We start from the raw sequence: 15,347 nt of genomic DNA, 5'->3' as shown, positions 1-15,347 counted from the left end.
CCGGTGAGAGTCCTCGCTGCCAGGTGAAAAGAAGTGGCTGGCTGACTCTGCATGTATCGGAGGGGACATGCGATAGATTCTTCAACCCTCCCTACGACCGACCAGTGGGGGGCACATGCAAGCAACGATCAAGACAGGGGAGGGGGGAATTGGCACGACTAAATTGGGATGGGAGAAAAACAGAAAATAAATGAGGTAGAGAGGTCCCCGGTTCGATTCCCGCTCCTCCTGAGGTAGAGAGGTCCCCGGTTCGATTCCCGCTCCTCCTGAGGTAGAGAGGTCCCCGGTTCGATTCCCGCTCCTCCCGGCAGCGTGTGGTAGTGAACACTTAAGACCTCACTGCTCTCCAGGAGCAGGTGGGCACCTTGCCTGGTCGCCTCTGCCGTGTGAGTGTGTGAGTGAATGGGTGGATGTGAGGCACAAGTTTGGATAAAAGTGATCTACAAATGCAGTTCATATAAATGCAGTCTATTTAGTATTCATTTTATTTTGATAAATTATTGAAGAGCTTCATGAAAACATCAAAGAAGGTTTAACTTTATTAATATTGCTTTGGATAACAGGATATCAATAATGTATTTTTTGCCCAGTATACCAGTGCCGAGGGATATAACACATTAAATAATAATAATTTAGGACCTGCTCCGAGGTCATCAATTGGCACACATGCGATGCATGCATGCAATTCGTATCTGCGATTAACCCATCCCGTCGCCCTTCCCCCCAAGGGCAGCCGGGAGCAGACAGGCGTCAACGTGAGCCGCGCCAGGGGACCAATCCAAGTGCTCCTGTCCGTCTTCGTCAAGGACACCACAGCGTTAGCGATCTTGTTGTTGTGACATCCATCCCATCACTCTGCGGTCGTCTTCCCCTCCATAGCTTTTTTTTTTTTTTATCCACTTTTTCTCCTCCTGTTTTCTGTGTTTTTCTCCCATCCCAATTTAGTCGTGCCAATTCCCCCCCCCCCCCCCCCCCCCCCCCCGCGTGTTGCTTTTTAAACAGCGGAGCAGTGCAAGAATGTGACAATTTGACCATGTGACCGCGGCAGCGCGAGAGAGCGGCAGTGCGGAAATAGGCTGTCTATTGCCATTCTCTAAGACAAACGCTAACCTTAACCAGCTCCTTAACAGCGCCTAAACTTAACCGTTCTAACCTTAACCAACTCTGAAACAATGCCTAACCTTAACCTTAACCTTAACCATGCCTAACCTTAACCTTAACCATATAAAGAATATTGCCATTCTCTAAGACAAACTCTAACCTTAACCAGCTCCTTAACAGCGCCTAAACTTAACCGTTCTAACCTTAACCAACTCCGAAACAATGCCTAACCTTAACCTTAACCTTAACCATGCCTAACCTTAACCTTAACCATATAAAGAATATTGCCATTCTCTAAGACAAACTCTAACCTTAACCAGCTCCTTAACAGCGCCTAAACTTAACCGTTCTAACCTTAACCAACTCCGAAACAATGCCTAACCTTAACCTTAACCTTAACCATGCCTACCCTTAACCGGCAAAAGAATACACGTTAAAAAAAAATTTATGGGATTTGAACTTGTCAACAACGGACCGCAGGATCGCAGGACCGCTGCGCTGCCAGGTGAGCTGAGCTTCGAATGAAAATCATGGCGGATTAGGGCTACATAATGCCGCAAGCTCTGCCGCTCCGCTCCGCGGTTGCCGCACCTGCCGCGGGGCGTGTGGCAGCCAATCAGGGAAAACGCGGAAGCAACGGCAGCACTGCTCCGCTGTTAATAAGCAATAGCCCCCCCCCTTACTGGTCATTGCTCGCATTTGCCCCCCACTGGACGGTCTAGGGAGGGTTGATAGATACTATCGCATGTCCCCTCCGATACATGCAGAGTCAGCCAGCCACTTCTTTTCACCTGACAGCGCGGACTCTCATTGGTGAGGTGTAACGTGTGGGAGGCTCACCATCTCCCTTCCTCGCTGTGCAGGCGCCCTGACCGACCTGTAGGAGTCTGCCAATTGGCCGCTGACTCTGCCAATTAAGCCAGTATGACGGCCGGCCAAGCCGGAGGCAACGCCGACAGCCGGATTCGATACCAGTGTCTCTCGCGTTGGTGACGAGCGCTTAGTCCGCTGTGCCACCCAGCCTTCCCCCCCATAGCTTCAGTGAAGGAGTCTTCTTTAATAGGGGTATCTGGGGGTGAACTAAGGTGGAGGGGTGGTCTGTGAACTAAGGTGGAGGGTGGTCTGTGAACTAAGGTGGAGGGTGGTGGTCTGTGAACTAAGGTGGAGGGGTGGTCTGTGAACTAAGGTGGAGGGTGGTCTGTGAACTAAGGTGGAGGGTGGTCTGTGAACTAAGGTGGAGGGGTGGTCTGTGAACTAAGGTGGAGGGTGGTCTGTGAACTAAGGTGGAGGGGTGGTCTGTGAACTAAGGTGGAGGGTGGTCTGTGAACTAAGGTGGAGGGGTGGTCTGTGAACTAAGGTGGAGGGTGGTCTGTGAACTAAGGTGGAGGGGTGGTCTGTGAACTAAGGTGGAGGGTGGTCTGTGAACTAAGGTGGAGGGTGGTCTGTGAACTAAGGTGGAGGGTGGTCTGTGAACTAAGGTGGAGGGTGTTCTGTGAACTAAGGTGGAGGGGTGGTCTGTGAACTAAGGTGGAGGGTGGTCTGTGAACTAAGGTGGAGGGTGGTCTGTGAACTAAGGTGGAGGGTGTTCTGTGAACTAAGGTGGAGGGTGGTCTGTGAACTAAGGTGGAGGGGTGGTCTGTGAACTAAGGTGGAGGGGTGGTCTGTGAACTAAGGTGGAGGGTGGTCTGTGAACTAAGGTGGAGGGTGGTCTGTGAACTAAGGTGGAGGGTGGTCTGTGAACTAAGGTGGAGGGTGGTCTGTGAACTAAGGTGGAGGGGTGGTCTGTGAACTAAGGTGGAGGGTGGTCTGTGAACTAAGGTGGAGGGTGGTCTGTGAACTAAGGTGGAGGGTGGTCTGTGAACTAAGGTGGAGGGGTGGTCTGTGAACTAAGGTGGAGGGTGTTCTGTGAACTAAGGTGGAGGGTGGTCTGTGAACTAAGGTGGAGGGTGGTCTGTGAACTAAGGTGGAGGGTGGTCTGTGAACTAAGGTGGAGGGGTGGTCTGTGAACTAAGGTGGAGGGTGGTCTGTGAACTAAGGTGGAGGGGTGGTCTGTGAACTAAGGTGGAGGGTGGTCTGTGAACTAAGGTGGAGGGGTGGTCTGTGAACTAAGGTGGAGGGTGTTCTGTGAACTAAGGTGGAGGGTGGTCTGTGAACTAAGGTGGAGGGTGGTCTGTGAACTAAGGTGGAGGGTGGTCTGTGAACTAAGGTGGAGGGTGGTCTGTGAACTAAGGTGGAGGGTGGTCTGTGAACTAAGGTGGAGGGTGGTCTGTGAACTAAGGTGGAGGGTGGTCTGTGAACTAAGGTGGAGGGTGGTCTGTGAACTAAGGTGGAGGGTGGTCTGTGAACTAAGGTGGAGGGTGGTCTGTGAACTAAGGTGGAGGGTGGTCTGTGAACTAAGGTGGAGGGGTGGTCTGTGAACTAAGGTGGAGGGTGGTCTGTGAACTAAGGTGGAGGGGTGGTCTGTGAACTAAGGTGGAGGGTGGTCTGTGAACTAAGGTGGAGGGTGGTCTGTGAACTAAGGTGGAGGGTGGTCTGTGAACTAAGGTGGAGGGTGGTCTGTGAACTAAGGTGGAGGGTGGTCTGTGAACTAAGGGGGAGGGTGGTCTGTGAACTAAGGGGGAGGGGTGGTCTGTGAACTAAGGTGGAGGGTGGTCTGTGAACTAAGGTGGAGGGTGGTCTGTGAACTAAGGTGGAGGGTGGTCTGTGAACTAAGGTGGAGGGTGGTCTGTGAACTAAGGGGGAGGGTGGTCTGTGAACTAAGGTGGAGGGTGGTCTGTGAACTAAGGTGGAGGGTGGTCTGTGAACTAAGGTGGAGGGTGGTCTGTGAACTAAGGTGGAGGGGTGGTCTGTGAACTAAGGTGGAGGGTGGTCTGTGAACTAAGGTGGAGGGGTGGTCTGTGAACTTGCATCTAAGGAGTATCATTTGTTTAGCAGCACTTGTGTTTGTATCAGTGAGATCAGTGTGTGTGTGTGTGTGTGTGTGTGTGTGTGTGTGTGTGTGTGTGTGTGTGTGTGTGTGTGTGTGCGTGCGTGCATAAGCTCTAACTAAGTGGTTCTAACTGTGCTCACATAGACACTTCAGTGATGTTCTGATGCAAACCATCCTAAAATAGATAAAGTTCACTTTAACGGAACTGAGTCTACGGCTGCAGGTAAATGTCTCTCTGCACATTCCAGCCCCACTGTACTGTGTACCTGCTCTGTCAGCGACTGTTAGAGCGTTGCTTCTCAGGGGTCAGGGTCCGGGGGGTCAGGGGGTTCCAGGGAGGAATGTATACAAATGACTCCTGTATGATACCTGGGCCCAGAAGTTCAAAGCTTTTAATCTCAATCAGATCAGATTTTGAAATCCCATTTTTTGTGATCCAGGATCAGACAACTCGGTCAGATTTTGACCCGGTATTTCAAAGCAATTCAGGATAGGATCACCCTGATCCAGATTCAGACTTGTCAAGATGACTAGATCCTGAATATCAGTGCTTTAATCCTACCGATCTCCATCTAGTGGATATGAAAAAAGAATACAAGGAGACAGGTGCGGCTGGGTAGTGCAGTGGACTAAGCACTCGCCTACTGTACCACTGCATAGACTCTGGGATCGAATCCAGCTGTCAGCGGTACCTCCGGCTTGGTCAGTCGTCCCTACTAACTAGGGATGCACCGAATGGGAAATTCTTGGCCGAAACCGATACCGAAAATAGGAAACAGTTGGCCGAAAACCGAATGCCGAAAATGATTCATAGAATAGAATATTTTTTTACCAATGTTGTTCAGCTACCTGATTATGGAAAAATATATGATTATGGCAAAACTTAACTTAAATAATAAATAATCACTATTATGGGTCCATAAAACATTTATTCAGCACTTCTGAATGCATACAGTACATTAATTCCAAGTCAAGTGCATTTTCTTTTCTCTGTAGGATAACTACAAAGTGCATTCAGAACAAAGCCAATGTGCTTTAAAACTGCATAAAGATCTGCACACATGAGAGGGAGAATAGCTTATAGCAGACTTAATGATGTTACTGTAGTGGCTACAGTAAGCATTTTATATAAAAGTACCCCCTCCAATGTACAGTAAATTACCTAGTATGGTTGTCAATATTCCAATGTACAGCTTTGCTTGTACAGTTGTACAGTGTTTCCCCCCCCCCCCCACCACCTCCTCCAATGTACAGTTTCTACATCAAATGAATATACTCCTTTTCTGGACTCTTTTTGTATCACATAATAAATAAATGTATAGATGTAGCAGTACTGTCTATCTGTATGTCATGTATGTCATATGTCCTGATGAATTGAAAATGGGGGACCCTGATGTAAACAAGACGAAAGTCTTTCTCTGGTCTGCAACCCCTTAACAATTGTGTGTATTGAGCTGTACTGTATTGTACCCATTCTGCAATCTGTTAATAAAGTTTTCAATCAATCAGAGAGAGAGAGAGAGAGAGAGAGAGAGAGAGAGAGAAAGAGAGAGAGAGAGAGAGAGAGAGAGAGAGGTAGATAGATAGATAGATAGATAGATAGATAGATAGATAGATAGATAGATAGATAGATAGATAGATAGATAGATAGATAGATAGATAGATAGATAGATAGATAGATAGATAGATAGATAGATAGATAGATAGATAGATAGAGAGAGAGAGAGAAGACGTGTGGCTGCCGCCATGGCGGACATATGTGCTCTACTGAGCGCACCTTTCTAGTCCCCAGATGAATGTGCTCTCTTGACTTTGGCACAGTAGACGCGCGACGTGTATTCTCGAGAATGGTAATAATAATAATGCTCTTCAGATTATATTATCAACGACAGACAGCGTCAATGTGAGAAACACAATCCCTCCCCCTCTCGCTCTGAAGAATATGCATATTAGATCACTCAGTGATTAACCGCGACGGGCATATAGTAAATAAGGATAAATGTTAAAGATGCATTTATTGGACGCGTTGCGCGCAGAGTTTACATAGAAACAGCGCGACTCCCGAGTCCCAAGAGGAGTTATCACAGGCTGCAGAACGCAGGACTGAAGAGCTCACGTTGCGCATGTAATGACTGAAGCCGCGTTTTGATGACATCTTCACAACAACACGCGTTAGGTTACAGGTTGTTTCTGTTTCGGTGATATATTTTCGGTGAAAAAACTCTTTCGGCCGAAAGCCGAAAGAACATTTTTGGCCATTTTCGGCCGAAAACTTTTGGTGGCCGAAATTTCGGTGCATCCCTACTACTAACACAATTGGCAGTGTTAGCGGGGTGGGAAGCCGGTGGGGTGTGTGTCCTGGTCGTTGTAAACTGTGACTGCTACTGGTCGGTCGGGGCGCCTGTTCAGCAGGGAGGGGATCTACAGCAGCGCTGGGCAGTCGTCACATAGCAGTGTAACCACAGAGGTGCCATTGCTATAGTGATTTGGGTCAAAGAGCCAGGGCGTGTCACGTAGTAGCGGTTACTAGGGGCGGTCAGCCGTTGCTAAGGACTATAGTTTATAGCTGTGAGTTTCTTGCAGTGTAAGTTAGACTGAGATACGACGCACAGAGGAGAAGAAGCGTTGATCAGAAACTTTGAAATGATCCCCCCCCCCCTCACGGGGAGGGGTGGAGGGGAGGAATGAAGTGCCACGACATCGGGGAAGGCTTTTGGATGACAGCTAGGCCGCAACGACCACCGAGCGGGGTAACAGGAGAGATCATTAGAATAATGAATTTAGTTTCTTCAAAGACTTTTCAAGGACAATACAGAACTGTTTTCCATCTGGTACTGTTTATAGAATAAACAACGTTTTCCAAGAAAGGTACCAACGTCTGCCAGTGTCAAATTCTTGCATAAACGGATTGCATTAAAGGGGGATGACATCGATGTACAGCCCGTATGAGAAGGTCGACTTCGGAGAGAGAGATAAACACAACGCAGAAACTACACGAACACAGATGAAGAGGTGATACTGGCTGATTCTGGTCGAAATCTATCAATATGGATGTACGACTCCCCAGGCCGACAGTGGGGAACTTTTTTTTTTTTTTTACTACCCAAAATCCAAATCTGATCCGATCAGATAGGGATTAAAAGTGTTGAACTACTTGGCCCTCGAGAGTATGTGGAGGACTCCTGGATGAGACCTGGAGAGACAAGCTGCTCCCTCCACTGGCTCAGAGTCCCTGTAGATAAAGGTCAACGCCAGACCAACACACACACACACACACACGTGAATGTACACACACATGTATACATATAAACACGCATACACACACACACATACACACACACACACACACGTGAATGTACACACATGTATACATACAAACACACACACACAGACACGCACACAAATGCAAACAAACACTTGGTTTGGAGCCAACTGGGAAATATAATACAGCTGACTGTACTTGAAGTCAAACATGGAGCCTACACTCTGTCTCCAGAGGATTTCTCTGGATGCTGAGAAATCCGGAGGCTGTGGCGAAACCAAACCTTGTAATATTACCTTGATTGAATTGAAGAAAACACAATCCAAATAAACACACACAGAATATTAACCCTCTGAGACCCACATAGACCTGTTTCTGTCTTCAGAGAAAGGTACTGTAGCAGGTCAACAGTAGATCTTCAAGGAAAGGTAGTAGATAGGGCTGTACCGAATGATTCGAAGCTTCGATCATAATGTTGACATTCAAATTCTAAATCAACATTCGAATTATTAATTCTTTTATTAAAAAAACACTATTATAATATTATACTATAAGACGTCACCATCACTTTCATACCAACCGTGCCCTTATTGGATTATTTATGTTGACGAAACTGATTAGTTATATTCATTAAAGAAAGTTGATTTAATAAAAGAAAAATACTAATTTAATCAGATTAATCACTTTATTCAAATTGAGGATTTAGTATGATTTTTTTTTAAGTAATTTTTTTTTTTATAGACATTCAAAGCTTCGTTCGAATACTTCAATAGAAGCTTCGAATGTAAAAAAAAATTACATTCGGTACAGCCCTAGTAGCAGGTCAACAGTAGATCTTTAGAGAAAGGTAGCAGGTCTACAGTAGATCTTTAGAGAAAGGTAGCAGGTCTACAGTAGATCTTTAGAGAAAGGTAGCAGGTCTACAGTAGATCTTTAGAGAAAGGTAGCAGGTCTACAGTAGATCTTTAGAGAAAGGTAGCAGGTCTACAGTAGATCTTTAGAGAAAGGTAGCAGGTCTACAGTAGATCTTTAGAGAAAGGTAGCAGGTCTACAGTAGATCTTTAGAGAAAGGTAGCAGGTCTACAGTAGAAATGCGGGGCTTCTATCGATTCCTAGGGTTAAAAAGAAATCCGCCGGCCACAGAGCCTTTGTCTACCGCGCTCCCTACCTGTGGAACAAATTACCTGCCATCGTTAGGGGCGCCTGCTCTGTCGAAGCTTTTAAATCCCTGCTTAAGACCCATATTTTCTCTCTCTCCTTCAACCTACCCTGATCTCACCTGGTCGGGGACTGACCTTTAGATTAATCTGTCTAGTTTAGTTAGGATGTCTATCCTTTTGGCCTCTGTATCTGTCTCGGCCGGTCCCGTGGAACGGCTTCGTACCGCCTTCTGTCTGGCCTGCAGTGCTGAACCTTCTGAGTGGCTCCTCCTGCCCCCACGGGGTGTGCGGCCCTGGGCTGTTGTCTCGTATCTCACCCTGTGTCCATGCGCTTGCAGTGGTTCTATCTATTGCTCTATTTCACAATTTCCTTGTATACTGTGGTTCTGCCGTCGCCATGTGTGCATGTGCTCACTGCATGTATCTGTTGCTCCATCTCCACCCACTACAAACATGGGAACTCTCTAACCCCTGTCCCAAGACCCCCCGCATTTCATTGTATACTTGTATGCCGTGACAAATAAAACTCTTGACTTGACTTGACCCAACCCCCCCCCCCCCATCTCTCGGAGTGCTTGTCTCGTAGTGCTGACCAAGGTGGTGGATGTCTCGGGGTCTTGGCCAAGATTGCAGTGACTGCTCTACGTGTACCACGAGGCCATGGATCAGCTTCTTACCGTCTTCTGTCCGTGGTCTGTCAACGTGGTTTGTGGTCTGTCAACGTGGTTTCATTGCTGGGTTAAGTACTTCTATTCTATTCACATAATATGCTTACTTCATATATCTATTCTATTCACATATATGCTTACCACTTGTATATATTGCTATGTCCGCCCATTACAATCACGCGAGCTGTCTAACGCCTGTCCCGTCTCCCCGTGAGTTGCTGTCCTGGAGTGATGACCGGAGTGTCGGACGTCCCGTGATGAAGACAGGGAGGATGCGACCCTCGCTGCATGCCCTCCTGTCTCCCTGTCTCCGGCTGTCTTGTAGTGATGACCGGAGTGCTGGACGTCCCGCGATGATGACGGGGAGGTTGCGACCCTCTCTGCGCCGCCCCCTATCTCCCTGTCTCCGGCTGTCTCGGAGCGATGATCGGAGTGTTGAACGTCCCGTGATTAAGACGGGGAGGACGCGACCCTCTTTGCGCTGCTCCTGTGCCTCAAATAGATCCGCTATCAGCTCTATCTTTAATCTTTCAAAATGTTCAGTTGCTATCAGCTCTATCTTAAATTTTTCAAAATGTTCAGTTGCTATTGCATGCACTCATCTGTGTTTCACTACACACATGAGTGCATGCTTACCAACTGTCCGTCTGCAACACTACTATGCAACACTTCTACGTTTTCTCTCCTCCACACTGCCTGTGGTGCATTTTTCCTATTGCTAGGTTTTAGTGAGTTTTTCCTTGCCTTCGCGTGGGGTATGTTTGAGAGTGTTTGCATTCATTAATTTATTTTGCATTTATTTTAAATTTGTTGGACCTTATGGTGTTCTTGTTTTGTTCTTGACTTATTGTGATGTTTCTTCTCGACTTGTTTAAAGAAGACGTGTCCGGCCCATGGGGACATTAACGTGTGTTGTCGGGCCTTACAAATAAATTTGATTTGATTTGAATCTTCAAAGGTAGCAGGTCTACAGTAGATCTTTAGAGAAAGGTAGCAGGTCTACAGTAGATCTTTAGAGAAAGGTAGCAGGTCTACAGTAGATCTTTAGAGAAAGGTAGCAGGTCTACAGTAGATCTTTAGAGAAAGGTAGCAGGTCTACAGTAGATCTTTAGGGAAAGGTAGCAGGTCTACAGTAGATCTTTAGGGAAAGGTAGCAGGTCTACAGTAGATCTTCAAAGGTAGCAGGTCTACAGTAGATCTTTAGGGAAAGGTAGCAGGTCAACAGTAGATCTTTAGGGAACGTCATCTGAAAGCTGGGAACCTTATGATTAACTGAGATGCAGCTCAGCTCTGTGTGTGACGTTTTTCCAATCATAAGTATAATAAATAAACACAGCGTTTAGATTAGGCACCCATTCGTATTTTGAAAGTATAAGGGTTTAGAGCAGTATGGTAAATGGTAAATGGTGCATTTATATAGCGCTTTTATCCAAAGCGCTTTACAAAAATGTTTGGGGTTCATAGCATTTGTTACACAGATTTGGTGCAAAATGTAAAAAAAAAAGAAAAAAGTCAACTTCCTCCCATAATTTCAGCGTGGATGTTGTAAATAATGAATGAAAGGCATAGAACATATCTCACACCTAGGAAACTGTGTATGATGGGTTTGGTGGCCGACTCCCGGTGCACCCTGTGTGCTCTGGGGACCACTGGCACTTATATGCACATGTTTTGGGATGTCCACCGGTGGCTAGATTTTGGAAAATCATAACCACTAAGCTTTCGGATATATGTGACCTGACAATTCCACTATCCGCAACAACACTACTCCTAAACTATATCTCCCAGCTGCCGGCTCCCATACAACAAGAAATAAAAAAAAATTGTGGGAGTTACAGCAGCCAAGAAACTGATAGCTATGAGATGGAAACAATCCGAAAAACGTACAATGATCAATTGGGCTTTAAGATTCTTAGATGTAATTTATTTGGAGATCTCCACTGCTCGGGTAATCGGAGTTAAAGAATCCAACATTGGTTTGTGGGCATCGGCGGCTGAGAGAGTAAAATCCATGATCTAGCGGCGAAGCGGGGTCGGGATGTTGGTCCTGAGGGGTCCTGGGTTGGGGGGGCGGGAGTGGGGGAAGAAATGTCTTTCGTAATGTCTGTGGCAATAATTTAATTTTTATATTCTGTTTTTATTATTTCAATTGTATTGTCATTATTGTTATTATTATTATTTATGTTATCGTCCTGTGAAGTATTGTTTATTATTATTGTTAATCTATTGTGTTGTGTCTAGTTTCATTAAAAAAAAAAATAATTTAAAAGCTTCCAGATGGAACTTTAGATGGGGGCAACAGTGGCTCAGGAGGTAGAGCGGTTGTCTGGTAATCAGAAGGTTCCCGGTTAGATTCCCGCTCTGCCGGGGCAGCGTGTCGATGTGTCCTTTAGCAAGACACTTAACCCCTAACTGCTCCTGATGAGCAGGTTGGTACCTTGCATGGTCGCCTCTGCCATCTGTGTGTGAGTGAATGGGTAAAAATATGAGGAACAAAAAATTTGTAAAGCGCTTTGGATAAAAGCTGCTATATAAATGCACCATTTACCATTTATTTTACCATTTAGATGACACAAAAGTTCTGTTGCACATATTGCAGTGATGAAATATCTGAAACACGGCAGGTGTGAAGTACCATCTTCAGGCAAAGCACATCTTCGCTGATGTTATGCAAGCACTGAGACAGGACCGTCTTCGTCAAACTACACTGGGGAGAGCAGCCGGGGCAAGTCTGTCAACAAAGCGACAGCAGCTAAGCTAACCGATGCAGTCGCTAGATGGATCTCTGCGAACAACAGGTACATCAACATTGTTGAAGACCAGGGTGTTTCAAGGCGTCATCCGGATCAGGAGACCCGTCATACAAGCCTCCTTCCAGGGGAACTATTGGCACAAGAGTTCATGAATTGTATGGCGGTGAAAAGGCGACGGAAGTGGAGCAGTTTGTTACACTGACTGGAGATCAGTAAGCAACCATAACTACCTGGGTGTGACAGCACACCTAATGGATGACAAACTGCACTCGTTGGCTTTAGATGTGGTGACAACAGAGGAAAGGCATTTTGCTGAAGCCTTGACCAGTTGTTTTGAAGTTTCAAAAGAGTGGGAAATTACAGACAAGGTCACCCCAAACATTCAAGTAGATACTAGTTTACATTTAGACATTTAGCTGATGCTTTTATCCAAACTCTGGCAGCTAAGGGTCAGTAAGATTGTTAGTCAAACAGTGGTGAACTTGAGTGCTACGGCCACAGGCGACAGTGGCTCAGGAGGTAGAGCAGTCGTCTGGTAATCCGGAAGTTCCCGGTTCGATTCCCGCTCCTCCCGGGCAGCGTGTCGAAGTGTCCTTGAGCAAGACACTTAACCACTAATTGCTCCCGATGTGCAGGTTGGCACCTTGCATGGTCGCCTTCGCCATTGGTGTGTGAATGTGTGAGTGAATGGGTAAAATGTGAGGAACAAATTGATTAAATGATGATGATGATGATGATGATAAAGCGCTTTGGATAAATGCAGCCATTTACCATTTTAGAGCATAGAAAAAGCATAGTAGATTAATCATGGAACAAAGAAAACCCATTCAAGGGGTTTGTGTGATTTTGTTTACAGATGATTCTGTTGGAAGAAAATGTAACACTGTGTTTGAAAATATTGTTAATGCAATAAGCGGGTAGGACCTGATAAGCGAATTGCTTCTTCCTATTCCTTTCCTATTTCTTGATAATTTGTATTGTTGTTTGAAATAAACAATTCATTCATGCATTCATGTAAGGGGTCTACCCTGTAGGGACCCCCAGGTGGAGAAAGCCTGAGGAGAAATAGATCAATAGACTTTACCATGGCGTTGTCTCTGGTCATCAGAGAGGTCCAGGTCCAACATCAGATCGTCTTCATCCAACTCTGAGGAACCCAGGTTGTTCAACACATCCTGAGGAGAACACAGGAGAAAATATTACATTATTAAAATAAGATAAGATATTCCTTTATTGATCCCCTTGGGGGAAATGTGCACGCCATAGCAGCATGGGGGAGGGGGGAGGGGAGGTACAGGTATGGGCAGGGTAATAGTAGAAATACATACTGTAAATAAAGGCAATAGAATTAGATCTGCATATAGAAATATGAGGAAAAATAAACAGTGCAAACAATATAATTAACTCTGAATATAAAAATATGAGAAAAATAAACAGTTTAAACAAAGGTGTAGATGAGGGTCTGTATGCCCTATCGGTTATATTGTACATTACATTACAATAAATATAGGCAATACAGAACCCACGCCACAGCCCATGTCTGCTCCCGGCGACCCTTGGGGGGAAAGGACGACGGGACGGGTCAAGTGTAGAGAGGAAAATTCATTGGCGACCCAAAAAAAAGAAAATGCATGTGTGTTTTCCTATGTGCCGCCCATCTCGCACGTGTGTGTTCGCTGCATGACAATGTAGTAGCAAGGTGCTGCATAATAAAGACTTCTTCAAGTCAAGTCCAGTTTCATATCATCCCTACATTGGGGCTGTTATTGTGGTGGCGTGTTTCCCCTACATATCTACGGTCCACCTACATTATCACATATTGTCTTGAATGATGATGTGTGTGTGTGTGTGTGTGTGTGTGTGTGTGTGTGTGTGTGTGTGTGTGTGTGTGTGTGTGTGTGTGTGTGTGTGTGTGTGTGTGTGTGTGTGTGTGTGTGTGTATAAGCTCTACCTAAGTGGTTCTAACTGTGCTCACATAGACACTTTACTGATGTTCTGATGCAAACCATCCTAAAATAGATAAAGTTCACTTTAATGGGACTGAGTCTACGGCTGCAGGTAAATGTCTCTCTGCACATTCCAGCCCCACTGTACTCTGTACCTCCTCTGTCAGCGACTGTTAGAGCGTCGCTTCTCAGAGTTGAACCAAAAAGACGTCTGTGTGTGTTAGACACACAGGAGTTATTTGACTGAGGTCACAAAAACAAACCCTTTCACAACCAGATATCATCACGAGATTGTGAGCTTATCCAGAGGATATTTGGCAAGAACATAGTGCCACGGAGACAGGAAAAAGACAGAACATCTGGGGAACACACACACACACACACACACACACACACACACACACACACACACACACACACACACACACACACACACACACACACACACACACACACACACACACACACACACACACACACACACACACACACACACACACACACACACACACACACACACACACACACACACACACACACACACACACACAAATAGTCAAGTCATCGTCCCATCAGAGGATACGACGAGTGACGTCAATTTCACTATAAAAAAGGTAGGCCTACAGGCGGCTGGGTGGCGTAGCGGAGATTGCGCTCGTCACCAATGCAAGAGACTCCGGTCTCGACTCCCCGAGTCAGTGTTGCCTCCGGCTTGGGCCAGTAGTCATACTATCTCAATTGGCAGAGGTAGCAGGTGGAAAGTCGATGGGTGGAGATTGGACGTTGTGGACAGCGACTCCTACAGGTCGGTTGGGTGACGCCTGTACAGCAGAGACAGGAAGTATCGGGGGCAGCGTGAGCCTCCCACGCGTTACTCCTCGCCATTGATAGTCCGCGCTGTCTGGTGAAAAGATGCAACAGGCTGCCTCCTCGTGTACCGGAGGGGACACGTGATGCAAGGCTTCTATCCTCACTACGAGAGACCAGTGGGAGGCATAGTCTAGCAACGTTCCAAACAGGGGAGGGGAGAATTGGCAATATGAAATTGGGATGGGAGAAAAATAGAAAAATAAGGACAAAAAGTGGATACAAAAAAAAAAGGGTAGGTCTACAATACCCAGGAAGTTGGACCATCAAGATCTTTGACTGCAATTGACGAATACATTTTCCTCAAGCGGGTTTGACCAATTTATTCCTGTGTTCTGAAGTCACTTAGTAAAAGTACAGCTATTGAAATCTACTATTTTCTGTGAGAGCAGCCCACACCTGGAACAGTCTGCCAACATGGCTCAGGGAGTATCAAAGATACATTTAATTAAAAATTGTAATCTAACTTAAAATCATGGTTGAGAGATGGTCAAGTGTGCGACCATTTCAACTGAGGGGATGTGATGTATTTTAACGTATTTTAATGTAGTTTAGTGTATTGACATGTGATTTATCAGCAGGCTTGTAACCTACTGATTCCTACTGTGTTTTAATTATTGTACTGTGTTTTAATTATTGTAGTGCTCATGTCACCTGCCCC

General features: G+C 45.9%; 1 protein-coding gene across 1 annotated transcript in view; it reads right to left on the bottom strand.

Annotated features, from left to right (window-relative positions):
* The window catches only part of ccser1 (coiled-coil serine-rich protein 1), a gene marked incomplete at both ends in the record, with an annotated part of 379,715 nt that overhangs the window by 275,069 nt on the left and 89,299 nt on the right, over positions 1 to 15,347 (bottom strand). Inside the window, one exon of the mRNA XM_084323183.1 lies at positions 12,958 to 13,048. Within this exon, the coding sequence (XP_084179309.1) occupies positions 12,958 to 13,048 (91 nt within the window). The remainder of the gene's footprint in view (positions 1 to 12,957; positions 13,049 to 15,347) is intronic.

The sequence above is a fragment of the Notolepis coatsorum genome, assembly GCF_963971535.1.
Source record: "Notolepis coatsorum genome assembly, chromosome: 10".
Classification (NCBI taxonomy): domain Eukaryota; kingdom Metazoa; phylum Chordata; class Actinopteri; order Aulopiformes; family Paralepididae; genus Notolepis; species Notolepis coatsorum.
This window is presented reverse-complemented; position numbering and strand designations above follow the sequence as displayed.